This window comes from Chrysochloris asiatica, unplaced genomic scaffold (assembly GCF_000296735.1).
Source record: "Chrysochloris asiatica unplaced genomic scaffold, ChrAsi1.0 scaffold00242, whole genome shotgun sequence".
NCBI classification, from domain to species: Eukaryota; Metazoa; Chordata; class Mammalia; order Afrosoricida; family Chrysochloridae; genus Chrysochloris; species Chrysochloris asiatica.
In genome coordinates, this window is record NW_006408760.1 from 3,859,985 (window position 1) to 3,877,943 (window position 17,959).

At 41.8% G+C, this 17,959-nt stretch overlaps 1 protein-coding gene across 1 annotated transcript; it reads left to right on the plus strand.

The window, feature by feature from the left end:
• The first annotated feature begins 727 nt into the window (after nucleotides 1-727).
• THOC3 (THO complex 3) lies at nucleotides 728-9,870 on the plus strand. Its single transcript, XM_006873477.1, has 6 exons — nucleotides 728-999; nucleotides 1,682-1,838; nucleotides 4,228-4,432; nucleotides 6,006-6,167; nucleotides 6,292-6,392; nucleotides 9,707-9,870. The coding sequence occupies exons 1-6, from the start codon at nucleotides 733-735 to the stop codon at nucleotides 9,868-9,870; spliced, it is 1,056 nt and encodes a 351-aa protein (XP_006873539.1). The 5' UTR covers nucleotides 728-732.
• The last annotated feature ends 8,089 nt before the right edge of the window (nucleotides 9,871-17,959 follow it).

Here is a 17,959-nt window from a genome sequence, read left to right on the forward strand (position 1 = left end):
ATGCTTAACCACTGTGCAGCCAGGAGGCCATCGAAACAAAAAATGATCAGTGATTCTACCTTTTAGGGTGTAATCTTGAGGGACTGGTAATACTGAGTCTGAATGACCCCACGGTACTCATTTGCCTCCGAATACTTGTTAAGTGTCATCGAGTAAGTTAGACTCTTAGCGACCTGAATGCCTCATTTTTCTCCCGCAGATCGACTGGCGGATTGGAATAGCAGGAGCACAGCTTTGTAAACTCTATACAGACACGGTCGCTATGAGTCGGACCTGATTTGACGGCACTTAAAAACATTTCGGTTAGCAGTTGAGCGCAATTACAGCGTCACCAGTGCTCCTTAAGGGAATAATGCTGTTAAACATTTTGGTGTTGTTTCCGACTCTTAGCTACCCTGCATAGGGTTTCCGAGGATCGGTTGGTGAGTTTGAACCGCAGACCATGGGATTAGCAATCCAGTGTTTATCCTACAGAATCATACTAGGACTCCAACAATATGACGCCTAATATCCTCGGAAAATTGCAAAACAAATTTAAGAAGGAATCTTTACGATTTGAAAGGGCAAAAAGCGGGAACGCGTGTCATGCCGGGATTTGTAGTCCTTTCTGGAGCAGATGCATAGTGAGGCTGCGCAGAAGGCCAGCGCTCTTTCTGGCGCATGCGCGCGGTGGCGGCGGCAGTACTAATAGCTGCAGATCGCGGGGCGGTGTTGGTTGTCTGGGAGCTCAGCATGGCGGCCCCTGCGGCAGCCTTGGGATCCTCAGCTCTGGGTCAGAGTGGTCCTGGATCGATGGCTCCCTGGTGCTCCGTGAGCAGCGGCCCATCGCGCTACGTGCTCGGGATGCAGGAGCTTTTCCGGGGCCACAGCAAGACGCGCGAGTTCCCGGCGCACAGCGCCAAAGTGCATTCAGTGGCCTGGAGTTGCGACGGGCGCCGGTTGGCTTCAGGCTCCTTCGACAAGACAGCAAGCGTCTTCTTGTTGGAGAAAGACCGGTTGGTGAGCTACCAAGGCTGGGCCTAGGCCCGGGAGAGGGGCTTTGCTGAGAGAGGGGTGAAGACTGATAATGAGGCGGTCAGGAGGTGAAAAAAAGAGGGAGAGACTTGGGGGGGGGGCGTGGGGGTGAGGAGGGCTTGGAGACCGGGAAGGACGTGTGTGCTCATGAGGAGTAACAGGGGCAGCGTGGGTGGTTGGGGAGTAGCCCTTTTGACAGTGACCTGTCTTCTTATGGGAATGAGTAAGTGGGGCCCGAAGTGATAGAGTAAGGGTGGAAAACAGGGAAGGAGGAAGATCAGGAACCACAGAAGGGTTAAGGAATTGGTGTGGATCCCAGCCTCAGACAGAATGATTGGGGAGGAAGGAAGGGAAGTATTCCAAAGAGTTTTTGAGAAAGGATTTAGAAGGATTGGATTCTTTTTGATTGTCCAGATCTTTTGAGGTCAGAGGATACCAGGATTTAAATAAGGATAAGAAGTTAACACCAGGAGTTTTGGTGTGGTGCTGTAGGATAAACGCTGGAGTGCTAACCACAAGGTCGGTGGTTCAAACCCACCAGGCATTCCTTGGAAATTCTATACAGGGTCACTGTGAGTCAGAACCAACTTGATGGCACTTAACAGTAAGTTTGCATATGGAGGCAGGTACATCTGTGTGACGTGACATCTGGACTTTTTTCTTTCAGGTCAAAGAAAACAATTACCGAGGACATGGGGATAGTGTGGACCAGCTTTGTTGGCATCCGAGTAATCCTGACCTCTTTGTCACTGCATCTGGAGACAAAACCATTCGCATCTGGGACGTGAGGACTACAAAATGCATTGCCACTGTGAACACTAAAGGTGACTATTTAGAGAAGGCAATAAGAGGAGAAGTTACTTTTGTTCATGTAATAAGTACTTACCTGAACTTCTTCTCTGTGCTTGGCTCTGTTATTGTTAGATGCCATCATCCACTTAGTTCTGATTCATAATTGACCCAGTGCATAATAGAATGAAACACTGCCTGGCCCTATACCATCCTCAGTTATATTTGAGCCCATGGTTACTGCTGCTATCCATGTTATTGGTGGCCTTCCTCTGATTAGCTTACACTCCACTTTACTAAGCATGATGTCTTTATCCAGAGAATGGCCCTTGCTGACAACTTGTCCAAAAGACAAGAGAGGAATTCTTACCATCTCATAAGGAACACTCTGGCTGTACTCCTTCCAAGACAAATTTGTTTGTTCTTTTGCCATTTCATGATACTGTCAATATTCTTCTTCAACACCATAATTCAAATGTATTGATTCTTCTACAGTATTCCTTATTCATTGTCAACTTCCACATGCATAAGAGGCAATTAAAAATACCACGGCTTGAGTAAGTCACACCTTAGCCCTCAAACTAATATATCTTTGCACTTGAACACTTAAAAGAGGTCTTTTGCAGCAAATTTTGTTTCTTGACTGCTGCTTTCACTCATGTTTATTGTAGATCCAGGCAAAATGAAGTCCTTGACAACTTCAGTCTCTTCTCCATTATAATTATTGGTACAGTTATGAGATTTTGTTTTCTTTATGTTTGAGGTGCAATCCATAGTGAAGGCTGTAGTCTTTCATCTTCAATAAGTATTTTTAGTCTTTGATCTTCCAGTAAGCAGTGACATGATTCACCGTATATTGGAGATATGTACAAGGTGGATAGCCAGAAGGGAAATGTTTGAGTCTGCCTGAGGGAGAAAAAAGGCCTTACAGAACTTGTGCAGACTCTTTAGAGTCATGGCAGGAATTTAATGGCCGGCATGTAGTGGGTGAGAGAACCACATTTGCAAAAGCATGGATAATTTGGGAAACTCCTGATAGTTTAGAATGGCTGAAGCTTCATCTTGATGGCCTCAGAGGAAATGACCAGAAAGTTGCACAGTACATTAATAGGCTCTGTTCTTCCCAGCCACTGTCCTGGGAACCTTGAAGCGAGTTATTTATTGTTTCTCACTGACTCAGAGATGCCATTGAGTATAAGGTGTACCAACATTTTATGTGCCATTAAGAAAGAAAATAAAGCTGCCAGATAATCATGATTTAACTCAGGTCTCCCAAAACCATGCCTACCGCTATTGAGTCAATTCCTACTTACAGGGACCCTGTATAGGATTTTTGAAACTGTAAAACTTTATGGAGCATACAACCTCATCTTTCTCCCTCAGAACAGCTGGTAGGTTTGAACTGACCTTGCCTTTCCTAGCAGCCAAATGCCTAACCCACAGTGCCACCAGGGCTCCTTTACCATGATACACCATAGATTTTGAGGTGATCATTGATAATATTTAAAGATGCATCGTAGATCTTAAATGTAAAGAAATATACATCTTAGAGTCAATGAAGTTATTGAAATTTTTAGTAGGTGAATATGGTGTGGGGCACTAGACTTTGTTAACAAGGCTTATACTGGGAAGTGGAGTGGTACAGTGCTCTCCCAAAGTGTACAGCTGATAAGTTAGTTGGCATGTGGCTGAAGCTTTGAAAAAGTTATGTTCGTATTTTAATGTCTACTAGAAAAAATAACTGGCTTATATGAGTGGACTTCAACAGTTAATGGAAAAGTGAAATAAAAAAATAATGGAATTTTTCCACAAGCTTTTTGAAGTCTGTTCATTTAGAATTTGAAGCTAACTTATTTTAAACAAGTTCGGTTTGAATTGCAAGGCTGATGGTTCAAGCTCACCAGCTGCTCATCGGAAACCCTACACAGGGTCACTGAGTTAGAACTGACTTGGCATCACTTAACAACAACAACAAACTTATTTTAAATTATATTTTTAAGGCAATTTTAAGAAAAAGTATAGCTGTTATGTACATAGAACAGAAATCGTGAAGATAGTTTGTGAATGACTAAAGTTTAGCAAATATTGGGGTAAGACAAATAATGGACTTTGGACTTAGGCCAGGGTTCTGCCATTTTCTAGCTTTGATATTTTGGCTAGACTCTCACATCTGTGAAACAAGGATAATGAAGTCTACCTTAGAGAATTATTATGAGTACCAAATGAGGGGCAATTTGTTGATGAATGAGCTGCTGCTGATCCCTAAGTGGTATTCCCATTCACAGTCTTGTTGTTAGACATAGCGAGCTTAATAAATGAGCCGTTGAAGGGCATCTATTCTGGCCTTATTTTAGGATAGCAGAATAAACTGTTGAAGGATTATGAACTCACAAGTTACCTTGCTGGTTGTATCTGTGTTCCCAGGGGAGAATATCAATATCTGCTGGAGTCCTGATGGACAGACCATTGCCGTAGGCAACAAGGATGATGTGGTGACCTTCATCGATGCTAAGACTCACCGTTCCAAAGCAGAAGAACAGTTCAAGTTTGAGGTCAATGAAATTTCCTGGAACAATGACAATAACATGTTCTTCCTGACAAATGGCAATGGTTGCATCAACATCCTCAGGTAAACTGGTCCTAGCTTAGGAGACTGTCATGCTTTTCCAAGTCATTTATTCATTTGACACCTTCAGTTGAATCCCTCCTATGTGCCAGTACTTTGGGGGATACAGAGATGAATTAGGTGTGAAGGACTTAAAAGGAAAATAGCAAAGAGTTGGAACATCTATTCAGCACCTTTGAGCCTGGCACTGTACATTTTACTGATTCTTCGCAGAATGAGGCTGATGCTATGCTCCTCATTTGACAGATCTGAGGCTCAGAGAGGTGACGTCACTAGTCAGCTAGTGAGCACTAGAGTCATGGCTAACTCTTAAAACTCAACCCTGAAAAGTCTCAACCTTAAATATCACTTATCCTCCAGGGAAGCCATCTCTGCCACCACCCTGCCAAAGTTAGAGATATGTACAGGGCATATTCTGTGTACTTCCTGTTGGAAGCACTTTTCACTCTATTGTAATTGTATTCATATTGCTGGTCTGTGTCTCTCATTAGACTGTAATTCCATGGGTTAACTTGTTTACTGTGGAATCCCTACTGCCTAACCCAGTACCGCTGCACATGGTATGCTTTCAGTAAATACTTGTTCTCAGAATAATTGAATGTGAGTTGGAATTCAGGTCCGTTTGATTCTATACTGCCCCATGTGAGCAATGAAAGGCAGAGTGGAAATAGATTCATTGATAGAGAGGCTGGGAGTTTGCTGTGGAATCCCAAGGAAAGGAATATAGAGTACTAACTGTGGGCTTCTAAGGAGGCAGCTTCTGAGCTTGGCCTTGAAGGATGATGAGCCGTGCAGTTGACAAAATAGACACGAAGGAGCATGACTCGTTTGGAGAATAGTTTGTCAATCGGGTTGCCCATAGTATGTGGTAGCTAGTATGTGAAAGGAGGGCACGGTAATGGAAAGATAAAGCCGAGTATAATTTGGGACCAGATTGTAAAGGGCTTTGAGTTCTATGTTTAGCAATTTCAACTTTATTCTGTAGGCAGTAGAAATCTCATAAAGGTTTTTTTTTTTTTTTTTTTTTTTTAATTTAAACCTATTTATTGTAACAGAAAACTGAAAATCACACGAAACAGAATATATAGAGCATAATGAACTATTTATTATCTGTTTAACACCCATGTAGCACTACCCAGGTCAAGAAATAGTACTTTGTCAGCCACCTCAGCTGTTCATCCATGTGTTTTGTCCAGATCACAACTCACTCTTCTCAAAACTTTCTTGACTTGTAGAGTAGTCATTTTCTTGTGCTTCTTTATAGTTTATCTCTCAGGTGTGGATATCTAGATATTCTAACCTTGCCCATTAAGAGCAATTTGATGTCTTTTGAGTCCTCAACGAACAGTTCCCCCTGTAACTCTTTCATATTATTTATCTGCTAACAAACCAAACTTCACCTGTGGAGAGTCTCCCAGTCTGATTTTGCTGATTTCATATGTTTCTCACCTATCTGGTCACCCAGTAATATAGTTCATTTAGGAAGGGCAAGATAAATGCTCTTGTACAGCGTCTTATTATCTTAGTGCCACGCTCCTCTTCCTGGCGTTTGATTGATGTGTGGGTTGTTTCTCAGTTACCCAGAGCTGAAGCCTGTGCAGTCCATCAACGCCCATCCTTCCAACTGCATCTGCATCAAGTTTGACCCCATGGGGAAGTACTTTGCCACAGGAAGTGCAGATGCTTTGGTCAGCCTTTGGGATGTGGATGAGTTAGTGTGTGTGCGGTGCTTTTCCAGGTGAGCAACTTTGCCAGTGCTTTCCTTGTTGGAGAAATTAATTTTGATTCAGTTTTATCCAAGATAAATATAACTAAATTTATGGGGGCATTCTGATGTCTCCTCTGTCCACCCCATACTGTAGGCTGGATTGGCCTGTGAGGACCCTCAGTTTCAGCCATGATGGGAAAATGCTGGCCTCAGCATCAGAAGATCATTTTATTGACATCGCTGAAGTAGAGACAGGTAACTAGCAGCTCCATTACCTTCACGAGAGTCTTACGTCTTTTGTCCCTGGCCATTCGGGCTTCTTAAGTGGCATGTGTTTTTATCTGTACACATTAGTGCTTCACAAGGATGACCACTGCCTTTATATGATCACTGTCATAGGCAGGTAATGTCTGCTAAGGAAAGGGGCAGTTAAGAAGGAAAGTTGGTTAGGAAGATATTTTATATTAATCTTCTATTCTTTCACTATAATAAAAAACTTAAAACATAGAATGTTGTTATTGTTAGGTGCTGTGGAGTCGGTTCCAATTCATTGTGACTCTATAGGGTTTTTGAGGAGTGGCTGGTGGTTTTGAACTGCCGACCTTGTGGTTAGTAGTCCAGTGCTTATCCTACAGGACCACACCAGGACTTCAAAATATAGAATATAGAATGTTGTGGTTGTTAAGTGCTGTTGAGTTGGTCCTTATTCTCAGTGGCCCTGTATAGGGTTCCGAGGAGTGAGTGGTTGGGAGATTGAACTGGTGACCTTCATGGTTAGCATTGCTTATCCCAGAGTGTCACAAAGACAATAAAAGTAGACTTTTAATGATTTTTTAATGTTGTGGTGTATTTCCTTCTAATTTTTTTCACATTATGTAGACTTTTAGGATTTTATAGTAGATATACTGTAAAAAATAAAACATTGAAAAAAGAAAAAGGGGAGAAGAGTATATTAGATATATTTTGTATATTTTTAAAGGTTAAGTTTAAAGCAAAGTAAAAATTTTCTATTTAGACCATGTTCTGGTATGGTGCTATAGGATAAGCACTGGACTACTAACTACAATGTTGGTAGTTCATATCCACCAGCCACTCCTCAGAAACCCTGTGTTGTTATTGTTAAATGCCATTGAGTTGGTTCTGACTCAGACCCTATATAAGCATTCCAAGGAGCCGCTGGTAGGTTTGAACCATTGACCTTGCAGTTAGCCATCCAGTGCTTATCCTCTAGCACCACATCATGACTCAAAATTGTGGAAGCAGGAAGCCTCATTTTTCTCCCTCAGAGTGGCTGGTGGGTTTGAACCATTGACCTTGTGGTTTGCAGTCCAGTTCTTATTCTGCAGACCGTTGCGTTCCCCACGAAAGCCTATACAGGGTCCAAATGAGTTGGAACTGACTCATTGGTACACACAGCATATGTAACAACCTCATTTTATCATAGTCCAATTGTTTCACATTTTCAGACACCATACTCATTGCATAAATGTATCAGAACTTGGTGTAAAATGGTAATGTCAGTATTCCACGCTCTGCACCATATATATCAGTCCGAGTGTCAACTTCCCAGTAACTAATAAGAACTAATAAGGTTCTAAAGTTTATGAAGCCACTTTATGTGTACTCTGGTTTCCTTGAACTATGTAATTAAAAAAAAAAAAAATCTTAACCAGTCTCATGAGCCCTGGTTGGTTCTGTAGGATAGGCACTGGACTAGTAACTAACTGCAAGGTCAGCAGTTCAGACCCACCAACTGCTCTTGGAAACCCTGTACATGGTCGCTGTGAGTTGGAACTCACTCAATGGCACACAACAATAACCACCAAGCTCATAAAAGACATGGAGTTAAAGACCTAAGGAGAGTTAAAGACCTAAAGAGGTGGCCCCCTCAGAAACTATTCTTTATGTCTTTTTGTTTCAGAAATGTGCTCTGACAGATAGCTATTGGCTGCCAGATTCTGGTGTGGGAAACTGTCCCTGGAATAGAAATTACTAAAAACTTTACATATGAGTGTGTTTGTGAAATATTTGAACAGTTTTCTTAAGACACAATTGGCATGCTGTTTTAGCCAGGGTTCTCTAGAGATACAGAACCAGTGAGATTCATGGATAGATGTTGTTGTTGTTGTCAGGTGCCATCGAGTCGGAATCGACTCATAGCGACCCCATGCACAGCAGAACGAAACAATGTCTGATCCTGGGCCAACCTCACTACCGCTGCCACACTTGAGTCCATCAATGATGCCACCTGGCTGATCCATCTCGTTGGGGGTCTTCCTCTTTTTCTCTGACCCTCCACCCTACCCAGCATGACATCCTTCTCCAATGATTGTTTCCTCCGGACAATATGTCCAAAGTAGGAGAGACGAAGCTTAGCCATCCTGGCCTCCAAGGAGCACTCTGGCTGCACTTCTTCCAAAACAGATCTATTGGTTCTTTTGGCAGTCCATGGCACTTTCAGTATTCTCCTCCAACACCACAACTCAAAGGCATCAATTCTTCTACGATCTTCCTTATTCATTGTCCAGCTTTCGCATCCATATGAGGCTATTGAAAACACAATGGCTATGAATAGCAGAGAAACATGGATAGATAGAAAGGTTTATTTCAGGTGATTAGCTCACTTGATTTTGGGAGTGGCAAGTCCAAATCCAGGTGGCCGACTGAATATTCCTGCAGGCCTGGGTCCCAAGTTCTGTAGGTGAGTTGATGGAAAGAGTGGTGAGTGAGTTCTGTGAAAACATCTACTTACAGTCCTGAGGGCAGATCCCACCATAAACTCTCTGTGTTGCTGATTGATGACACTCCATTATGAGAGGTGATTACATTGTGTTACATTAAATTACTTTGTGGGATAGCAGCTAGACTCATGTTTAGCTAGACCACTGAGAAACATAGCCAAGTTTACACCCAAAATGAGCCATCACATATGCCATATAATTCACCTGTTTGAAGTACATAATTCAATGTGTCTTGCACTTTTTAATTAACACCATACTATAAATATTACTCTTAACCCTAAGGTTGAACAAAAGTTACACAAAGTTGAAGGAATAAGAGCTTTGGCATAAAATCATATATTACTTCAACAGGCTAGAGAAATAAAATTTTTGGAAAAAGAAATCTACTTGTGAGGCAACATGGTGTAGTAGAGCTGTGGCTTTGGAGGCTGTGACTTTTTTCAGTCTCCTCTTTATCTATAAAATGGAGTTTAAAATTACTGCCTACCCTCCTGGGTTGTCACTGGGATGCAACAAGGTATAAACTATCTGATGTGTGAGTGTACTCAACAAATGGCAGCCACTGTTACCTGTTTTCCCATAGGTTGTAGAGTAGGGGTTAAGAGCTTAGGCTCTAAGTTAACCTATCTGCATCTAGATCCTGACTCTTCTACCTACTGACTTGTGAGCCCCCTGTGCCACAATGTTCTCTGTAAAGTGGAGGTAATGTGTGTACTTCTCTCATAGGGTTATTGAGTGGATTAAGCTGATTGATGTAGGTAAGTACTTCATGTATGTAGGCTCTGGTTGTTAACATATTGATTGATTTGTCTATGTTGATTTCTGTAGGCGACAAGCTGTGGGAAGTTCAGTGTGAGTCCCCGACCTTCACCGTGGCTTGGCACCCAAAAAGGCCTCTGCTGGCCTTTGCTTGTGATGACAAAGATGGCAAATATGACAGCAGTCGTGAAGCAGGAACTGTGAAACTGTTTGGGCTTCCTAATGACTCCTGATGGGAGGACCTGGGAGAGGGACAGAGGTCCCTGGCAGAGGCCTTCCTCTGTGTAGTGAGTTTGCCCTGTTGTCGTGTAGTAAATTCGGACTCAAGAGTGTTGGAATCTACTTGAAGGCTTTGGGGTTTTCCTTGCAGTAAATGGGCATCTTAAGTATTTGTAAATTGATGTAAATTAGAGAAGTTTTCTTTCAGGCCGCCCATCCCCATTCTCTTCCTTTTGGTGATATTAGAAGCCTGTTTGCCTCCCTGTCCCTTCCTTCTTTTCTTCAAGGAACCAAAATCCTGTCCCAGAGCTTTGAGAGAGTAGTCCCAACTCAGCAACCCTATGAATATAGGGCTTCCAAGGAGTGGCTGGTGGGTTTGAACCACTGTCCTTTTGGTTAGCAGTCCAATGCTGATCCTGTAGCTCCACACGGACTCCTAGCTTCTGTTAATACTCCCCATCTCCCAGAAGACTGGTCTACAGCCTGGTGTGTTCGTGATGCCAGTGCTTCCATGGCCACATGAGTGCTCGGGAGTATGGGCAATGAGCAGCATGCCTTCGTCTCTGAAAGGCTCCTGTCTGCCCTGCTCTTCGGTGGATGGGGACTTTATTGGACTTGCTGCTGTTTGTATAATGCCAAGTTTGGAGGGGATGGGTAAGGAAGGGTGGGAAAGGTGAGTTTTTCAGGGGAGTGAGGGGGGTAGAGATTTTTATAATTAAAAAGATATATATAATTTTGAGAATGGAACATTTATAAAACTTATTTTTATTGTGGGACTTTTAAACTTTGTGTTATATTTGTTATGTAATAGGGAGATGTAAAGTTCACCTTTTTTTTTTTAATTAAAAAACATTTTTTTCAAAGATTCTTGTGATTTTTGTCATTCAGTGTCTTAACCAGAAATTGTCAAATGTAGGGGCAAATCATGAAGTGTGTGAGTTACAGCAATCCTTACAAACCACTGGTTACATGTGTGTGCAAGCATGTGTGTATACATATACCTGCCCCATTCCACAATGGATTGGAGGTGGCTTATGACATAAACACAAGGAGTCCTGTTAATGCAGCGGTAACTGAAAGGGTGGTGGTTCAAACCCACCAGCTGCTTCATGGGAGGAAGATGTGGCGGTCTGCTTTGGTAAAGATTGTTACAGCTTTAGAAACCCTTTGGGGCAGTTTACTCTGTCTAGTAGGGTTACTAGGAGTCAAAATCAGCAGCACTGGGTAGGTATGTATGACAAATACTGAGAAAAGTTAAATATAAATAAATACAAAGTGAAGATAAGATAAATAACATTGGCAGTAGCAAGTTAAGATCACAAACTCAAACTAAACTCGCTGCCATCCAGCCGATTTCTACCCTTAATGACCCTGTATAGTTTCTGAAACTGAATCTTTATGGGAGCAAAAGCCTCATCTTTTCTCCCACAGACTGACTGATGGATTTGAACTGCCAATCTAACGTTTAGCAGTCCAGTGCTTGTTCTACAGTGCCATCATGGATTAGGGAAATGAAACAAATATGCAAAGATTAAGGGCCTGATTACATTATGGACTTAAAATTTGGCTCTGAGCACTTTGGTGATAAAGTGTACAGAGAGATAAATTGGTTGTTAGGTGCCATAGAGTTGGTACCAACTCATAGCGCCTCTATGCACAACAGAATGAAACTACCTAGTCGCAGGCCAACTGTACAATATATGCCTGAGCCCACTGCTGCTGCCACTGTATCAATCCATCTCATTGGGGATCTTCCTCTTTTTCTCCAACCGTCTTCTTTACCAAACATGATATCCTTCTCCAGGGACTGGCCTCTCCTGACAATATGCCTGAAGTATGAGAGACAAAGTCTGGCCATTCTGGCTTCCAAGGACCACTCTGGCTGTACTTCTTCCAACGCAGCTGTTAGTTCTTTTGTCAGTTCATGGTACTTCCAATATTCTCCAACACCATAACTCAAATGTATCAATTCTATCGTCTTATTCACTATCCAACTTTCCCATACAAAAGAGGTTATTGAAAATACCATGGCTTGGGTTAGGTGCACCTTAGTCCTCAAACTGACATCTTTGCTGTTGAACACTTTAAAGCGGTCTTGTGCACCAGATTTGCCTAATATGTAGTGTGTCGTTTGATTTCTTGACTGCTGCTTCCGAGAGTGTTGGGTGATCCGAGCAAAAGGAAAGTCGTTAGACTTCATTCTTTTCTCCATTTATATGGATGTTGTGTGTTGGTTCAGTGGTGAGGATTTTTGTTTTCTTTATATTGAGATGCAACCCATGTCGACAGCTGTGGTCTTGGATCTTCATCAGTAAGTATTTTAAGTCCTCTTTGCTTTCATCAAGCAAGGCTGTATCATCTGCACATCTTAGGTTGAACCCAGATAAGTTCTCTGTCACTGTATGGTGGTAGCCATTTTTGTATTTTCTATAGTAAAACTACTAGCACAGGATATCAATGATACAGCCCAATGATAACTGCGTTCCGTTGGGCCACCTCACTTTGGAATGGGCACAAATATAGACCTGTTCCAGTCAGCTGGCCAGGTAGTTGTTTTCCAAATTATTTGGCATTGATGAGTGAAAGCCACCAGTGCTGCATCAGTTGAAAGATTTCAATTTGTATTCCATCTATTGCCAGTGCCTTGTTTGCCAATGCCTTCAATGCTCGTTGGACTTCTTCCTTCATGATCATTGGCTCTTGATCATATGTAGATACCTCTTGAAAGGGTTGAACGTCGATTTCTTTTTGGTACAGTGACTGTGTATTCCTTCCATCTTTTGATACTTATGCATCATTCAATACGCCAAGTCAGGGCTTACATTTTTTCTTCAGCTCCCTCAGTTTGAGAAATGCTGAGTCTATTCTTCCCTTTTGTTTTTTTCACTCCAGATCTTAGCACATTTCATTAACAATATTTGGCTTTGTGTTCTTGAGCTGGTCTTTGAAATTTTCTGTTCAGCTCTTGTACCTCCTCACTTCTTCCATCTGCTTAAGCATCTCTACAATGGAGAGCAAGTTTCAGTCTCTTCTGACATCCATTTTAGTCTTTTTCTTCTTTTTGTCTTCTTAATAACCTTTTGTTTTCTTCCTGTATAATGTTCTTGATGTTATCCCTCAACTCTTCTGGTCCTTTGGTTGTTAGTGTCTAATGCATCAAATTTGTTCTTGAGATGATCTCTTAATTCAGGTGGAATATATTCAAGGTCATATTTTGGCTCTCGTGGACTTACTCTCATTTTGTTTAGCTTCAGCCTGAAATTGCTTATGAGCAATTGATGGTGTGTTCCACGGTCAGTCCCTGGCCTTGCTTTGGCTGATGATATGGAACTTTTCCTCTGTCTTTTTCCTCAGATATAGTCAACCAGATTCCATCTGGTAGAGGTCCATGTGCATAGTTGTCTTTCATGTTGTTTGAAAAAGGTATTTGCAATGAATTCATTGGTCTTGCAAAATTATATCATTCGATTGCCAGCATCATTTCTATCACCAAGGCCATATTTTCCAACCACTGAGCTTTCCTCTTTGTTTCCCACCTTTGTCTTCCTGTTGCCAGTAATGATCAATACATCTTGATTGCATGTTTGATCAATTTCAGATTGAAAAAGTTTGTAGAATTCTTCACTTTCATCATCACTGGCTTTAGTGGTTGGTACATACATTTGAATAATTTTGGTATTACCTGGTTTTCCTTGTAGGTGTATGGATAGTCTATCAGACAGTGTTGTATTTCAAGATCGATCTTGAAATGTTCTTTTTGATGATAAATTCAATGCCATTCCTCTTCAATTTGTCATTCCTTGTGTAGTAAACCATGTGGTTGCCAGATTCAAAATTGCCAGTGTCAATCCATTTCTGTTCACCAATGCTTAGGATATTGATACTTATGCATTCCATTTCATTTTTGACAATTTCCAATTTACCTAGATTCATACTTTGTACTTTCCAAGTTCCTATTATTAATGGATGTTTCTCTTTGTTTTGAGTTGTGCCCCATCAGCAAATGAAGGTCCCAAGGGCTTTATTCCATTTGTGTCATGGTCAATTCAACTTTGAGGAGGCAGCTGTTGCCAGTTACATTTTGAATGCCCTCCAACCTGAGGTGTTTATCTTCTGACACTATATCTGACAACATTCTGGTGTTCTTCACCATGTTTCAATATTCAATATTCTGATGTTGACAGTGTTTCACTGCTATTCATAAGGTTTTCAGTGACTAAATAGTCAAAAGTAGTCCATTTGTCCTTCTTCGTAGTCTGTTTTTGTCTGGAAACTCTTCTGAAACCTGTCCACCATGGGTGGCCTGCTGGTATTTAAAATACCCATGGCACAGCTTCCAGAATTGCAGCAAAACACAAGCCACCACAGTATGAAAAACTGACAGACTAGTGGTGGGCTAAATTGGTTAGCTAATTCTTATGGGTAGACCCCAGCTTACAACAGTGTTTTGGTCTGACAACTTCATAAATTGGTTCTGATGTAAGCTGAATACCTTCTTTGAAAATACTAAAAATTTCAGTGTCTCTATAAATTCAATCTGAACATCTGTGAATGATGACATCAGCAAATTATATTCAGTAACATTGTATAGTACATTGCAACGGGGCTTCAAAAGTTTGTGGAAAAATTGTCTTATCATTTAATTACATCTTCCATGAGTTTTTTGAAGTCCCCTTGTATTAGTAATGATAAGATTAGAAAAAAACAAACAACCAAAAAAAAAAAAAAGTTGTAAGTGCTGTTCATTATAACTCAAATATAATTTTGGACCTACCTGTATTGAAAGAAAGACATGCTAATTCCTCAGGGAAGGCAAAGTTGTTTTTTCAACTTTGTGAATTGGGTGAAGATTTTCAGAGTGGATCACTGTCATTCAGCAGATCATATGTACTTTGTGTCATATCGTTGATTGCAGTCCCCACAATGTCACGTCACTTCCTCTCGGTGTTTCCATTTTCCATTCCTCCTCTCCTAACCCGTTTGAACTGTGTCTTTGCTTAAGTGCTGTCTTTTAAAATCTCCAATGGCTGATTATTTTAAGGTGTGTGTACTTCACTAGTGTTACTTTACCCCTCTTAGACCTGTTTGTTGTTTGGCTGGGGGAGTGGCTCCATACAATAGGTACTGGACTCTGAACCACGTGGTTGGAAGTTCGAGTCCACCAGCAGCCCCATGGGAGAGAGATGAGGTTTTCTCTTCCCACAAACATTTAAAGCCTATGAACCCTATATAGGGTAACTATGAGTTGGAACCACTTGAAGGCACTTAACAACAACAACAACATCGTTTGGCTGAACCATGAGAGTGAGTTCGTTTCCAGACCTGAAGGGCGACTAAGGGCCATAATCTTGGCTTCCAGCAGTCTCTATCCAATCAGTTAGCCTGGTTTTTTGTTTTGTTTTTATGGTTTTGATTTCGTTTCACATTTTCTCCCCCACTTTATCCAGGACATTCTAATATGATCCCTTTTGGAGCAATTGGCAGTGCTAGCTGGGTACCATCTAGTTCTGTCTCAGGATTGTGGAGACTGATATTTTCATAGTTCGTTAGTCTATTGAACAAATCATTTCCATTCAGCTTCGATTTTTTTTTTTTTTTTTTTTGTCACTTTTCTTTGCTCTGGACAGGGAGAGACTAATAGTTGTACTTTCGGTGGCCACTCATGAGCTTTTTAAAACTCCAGTTACTACCCACCAAAGTAGGCTGTAGAACAATGTTTTTGTGGACTGTTAGTCAATTGAGCACGGTGTCTGAGAAGCTTTCCTGGATATATTTTCACCACATTCAGGGATGTAATTTGCAGCAGAGTAGAATACACATGTACAAATATCCTCTGTCAAACGTATATATTTGTGGGTGTCCTCCCACTCTCCCTCCCAACCCGTTCAGCCTGATATCTAGCCTTGTATCAACTCATATATCACCATTATTGCAGGATTGTGTGTATAGACGTATTTACCTCTGTTGCCTATAACACTTGCACTCCTTCTGTGTCTTCCCCTGCCTCCATCATGCTTTGCGTATCTCCAGTTTATCGTCTATTGGAAGGCAAAGCTTTTATTAGCTCTTACCCCCACAAAAGAAATTACTCATGTGGGAGATGGTTACACAGGAGAAATACTGATTTTCATATATCTTGACATTAAAAAATAAAAGCAAAATGGAAATATACCTCAGTAAGTGATGATTGTGGAGTCTTGGTGTGGCGCTGAGGGTTAATGCCCCAGACTGCCAAAGCCATTTGAACTGCAAGGTCGGCAGTTCAAACTCATCAGTTGTTCCTCGGAAACCCTATACAGGGTTGGAATCAACTCGACAGCACTTAACAACAAGTGATGTTTGTAGAAAATTTTAGAAAAAAGTAATCAAGAGAAATTCCTAGCACCAAGATAACTTCTATTAGCATTTTGGTGTATATTCTTCCAACTCCCCTAAATTGTCACATATTGAGGTCGTCAGCTAATCTAAAGGCACAGCAATCTGCTTCTGAAAAGACTGTAGCCAAGACAACGCTATGGAGCACTTCTACTCTAACACTTGGGGTCACCATGAATTGGAATAGACTCCATGGCAACAGGTTTAAAAAAAAAATTTTTTTTAAATGTTTTATTGTGAATTATATGATAGTTTACATGAGAGAACTTTAGTTTTACATTCATTCATCATATATCATTTAATTGCCATGGTTCCAATCCCCTCCATGCATCATCAACTGACCAAAGGGTGTACCCTACAAACCCGCCCCCTACACTCTACCCTCTTCCCCCCAGTCTTCAGCCTACAGTCCCTCTCCCTCTCTGGATCCAAAGTCTCCAGTCGCTTCATCACTCCACGTCATCGTCTCTGTCTCTATCTCAGGCATCTCTGCTTCTCTGGGTAGGGTCCCGCTCTCGGGCAATTCTCTGTTGATGGTCCTAGAGACCTCCTCTCCTAGACTGGAGAATTAATCGCTCCCTTCCTTGCTACAAAACGTCTACCTTTGCATTTCCAACCCTCATAATCAGTCCTGATAACCATTATTCACTAAAGTATCACAAGTGACCCATCTGTATTTCATTTCATCAGCTCCGCCTAGACAGATTGGATAGTACTCATTGGAGAGTCTGCCTTCCCCCATGCACCCTAGCTCTAGGTTCCTTCTTGAAAGGTTGTAAGCCAGTCACTTCTTGCCTTTGTAGTCTCCCCGCCCCACCTCCCCATTTGGGTATCCAATGTCCAAGTTGCCCATCTCTGTCTACTCTGTCTGTGGAGGGGGTGGGAATGTTTCTTGTTGTTAGGATTTGTTCCTTCTTTTGAGTCACTGCATCCGTAGGTGTAGGTCAAGTTCATCAAATTGTATCAGATCACTCTTTTTTTTCCTCTTCTTTCTTCTCCTTCTGATCATCCAGTCGTCCAGTCCAGGTCACGTGGGTACCATCTGCAAGTGTGGGCATTCTTGTGCACATGCCCTGTCTTCCCATCAGCCAATAGCTCCACTTTCCACTCGAGTCCTCCGTGGCCACGCCACTGACTCTGGGCCCAAGAGTCCCCAGATCTCCTTGCACTGCTTGCCAACTGGGTCCACAGAAGCCCACCGAACATTATAGGGCTTAGCTTGCCGCTTCATTGCTGCTTTTACCCCACTTCCCCCTATCAGCATGCATGTGGTCACCAATCAGAGCATGTATTTCCGTTGAGTCTTAGTCTTGGAAGGGGGTTTGCATTGAGGGGACCCGACCACTTGCCTTGATGTTTCCTGGGGAAGCGATTTGTTTGTTGTTGTAGTAACAGTCCATCTGCCTCTATTGTTTTGTATTTTTCCTGTAGGTCTTTCTTTCAAGAAGTATCTTCTGTTCTTCTAGCCGCTCCAGGCTGGTCTGCTCATCCTTTCAAGTGGAAATTTCTCATCTCTGGAGATCTAGATGTGGTTCAGGTTTCTACCTATAGTTTTATGTGTTGCAAAGGCTCCGCAGGAAGCCTCGTTCACTGAGTACACTGTAGCCCCATTTTAGGTATTCCAATCAGTTATAGGCAGAAGTCAGACTTACAAGAACAGGTTTGGTTTTTGATCTTTGTGTATTCCAGTTTCTCTGTGTCCATATTTATATACAAAACAGGTTTATC

Excerpts from the sequence above, each read along its gene's own strand:
- THOC3 (XM_006873477.1), top strand. The coding sequence starts at position 733 with ATGGCGGCCCCTGCGGCAGCCTTGGGATCCTCAGCTCTGGGTCAGAGT. Across the intron at positions 1,000-1,681 it reads TGTTGGAGAAAGACCGGTTG|GTCAAAGAAAACAATTACCG; the intron begins GTGAGCTACCAA and ends TTTTTCTTTCAG. Across the intron at positions 4,433-6,005 it reads GGTTGCATCAACATCCTCAG|TTACCCAGAGCTGAAGCCTG; the intron begins GTAAACTGGTCC and ends GTTGTTTCTCAG.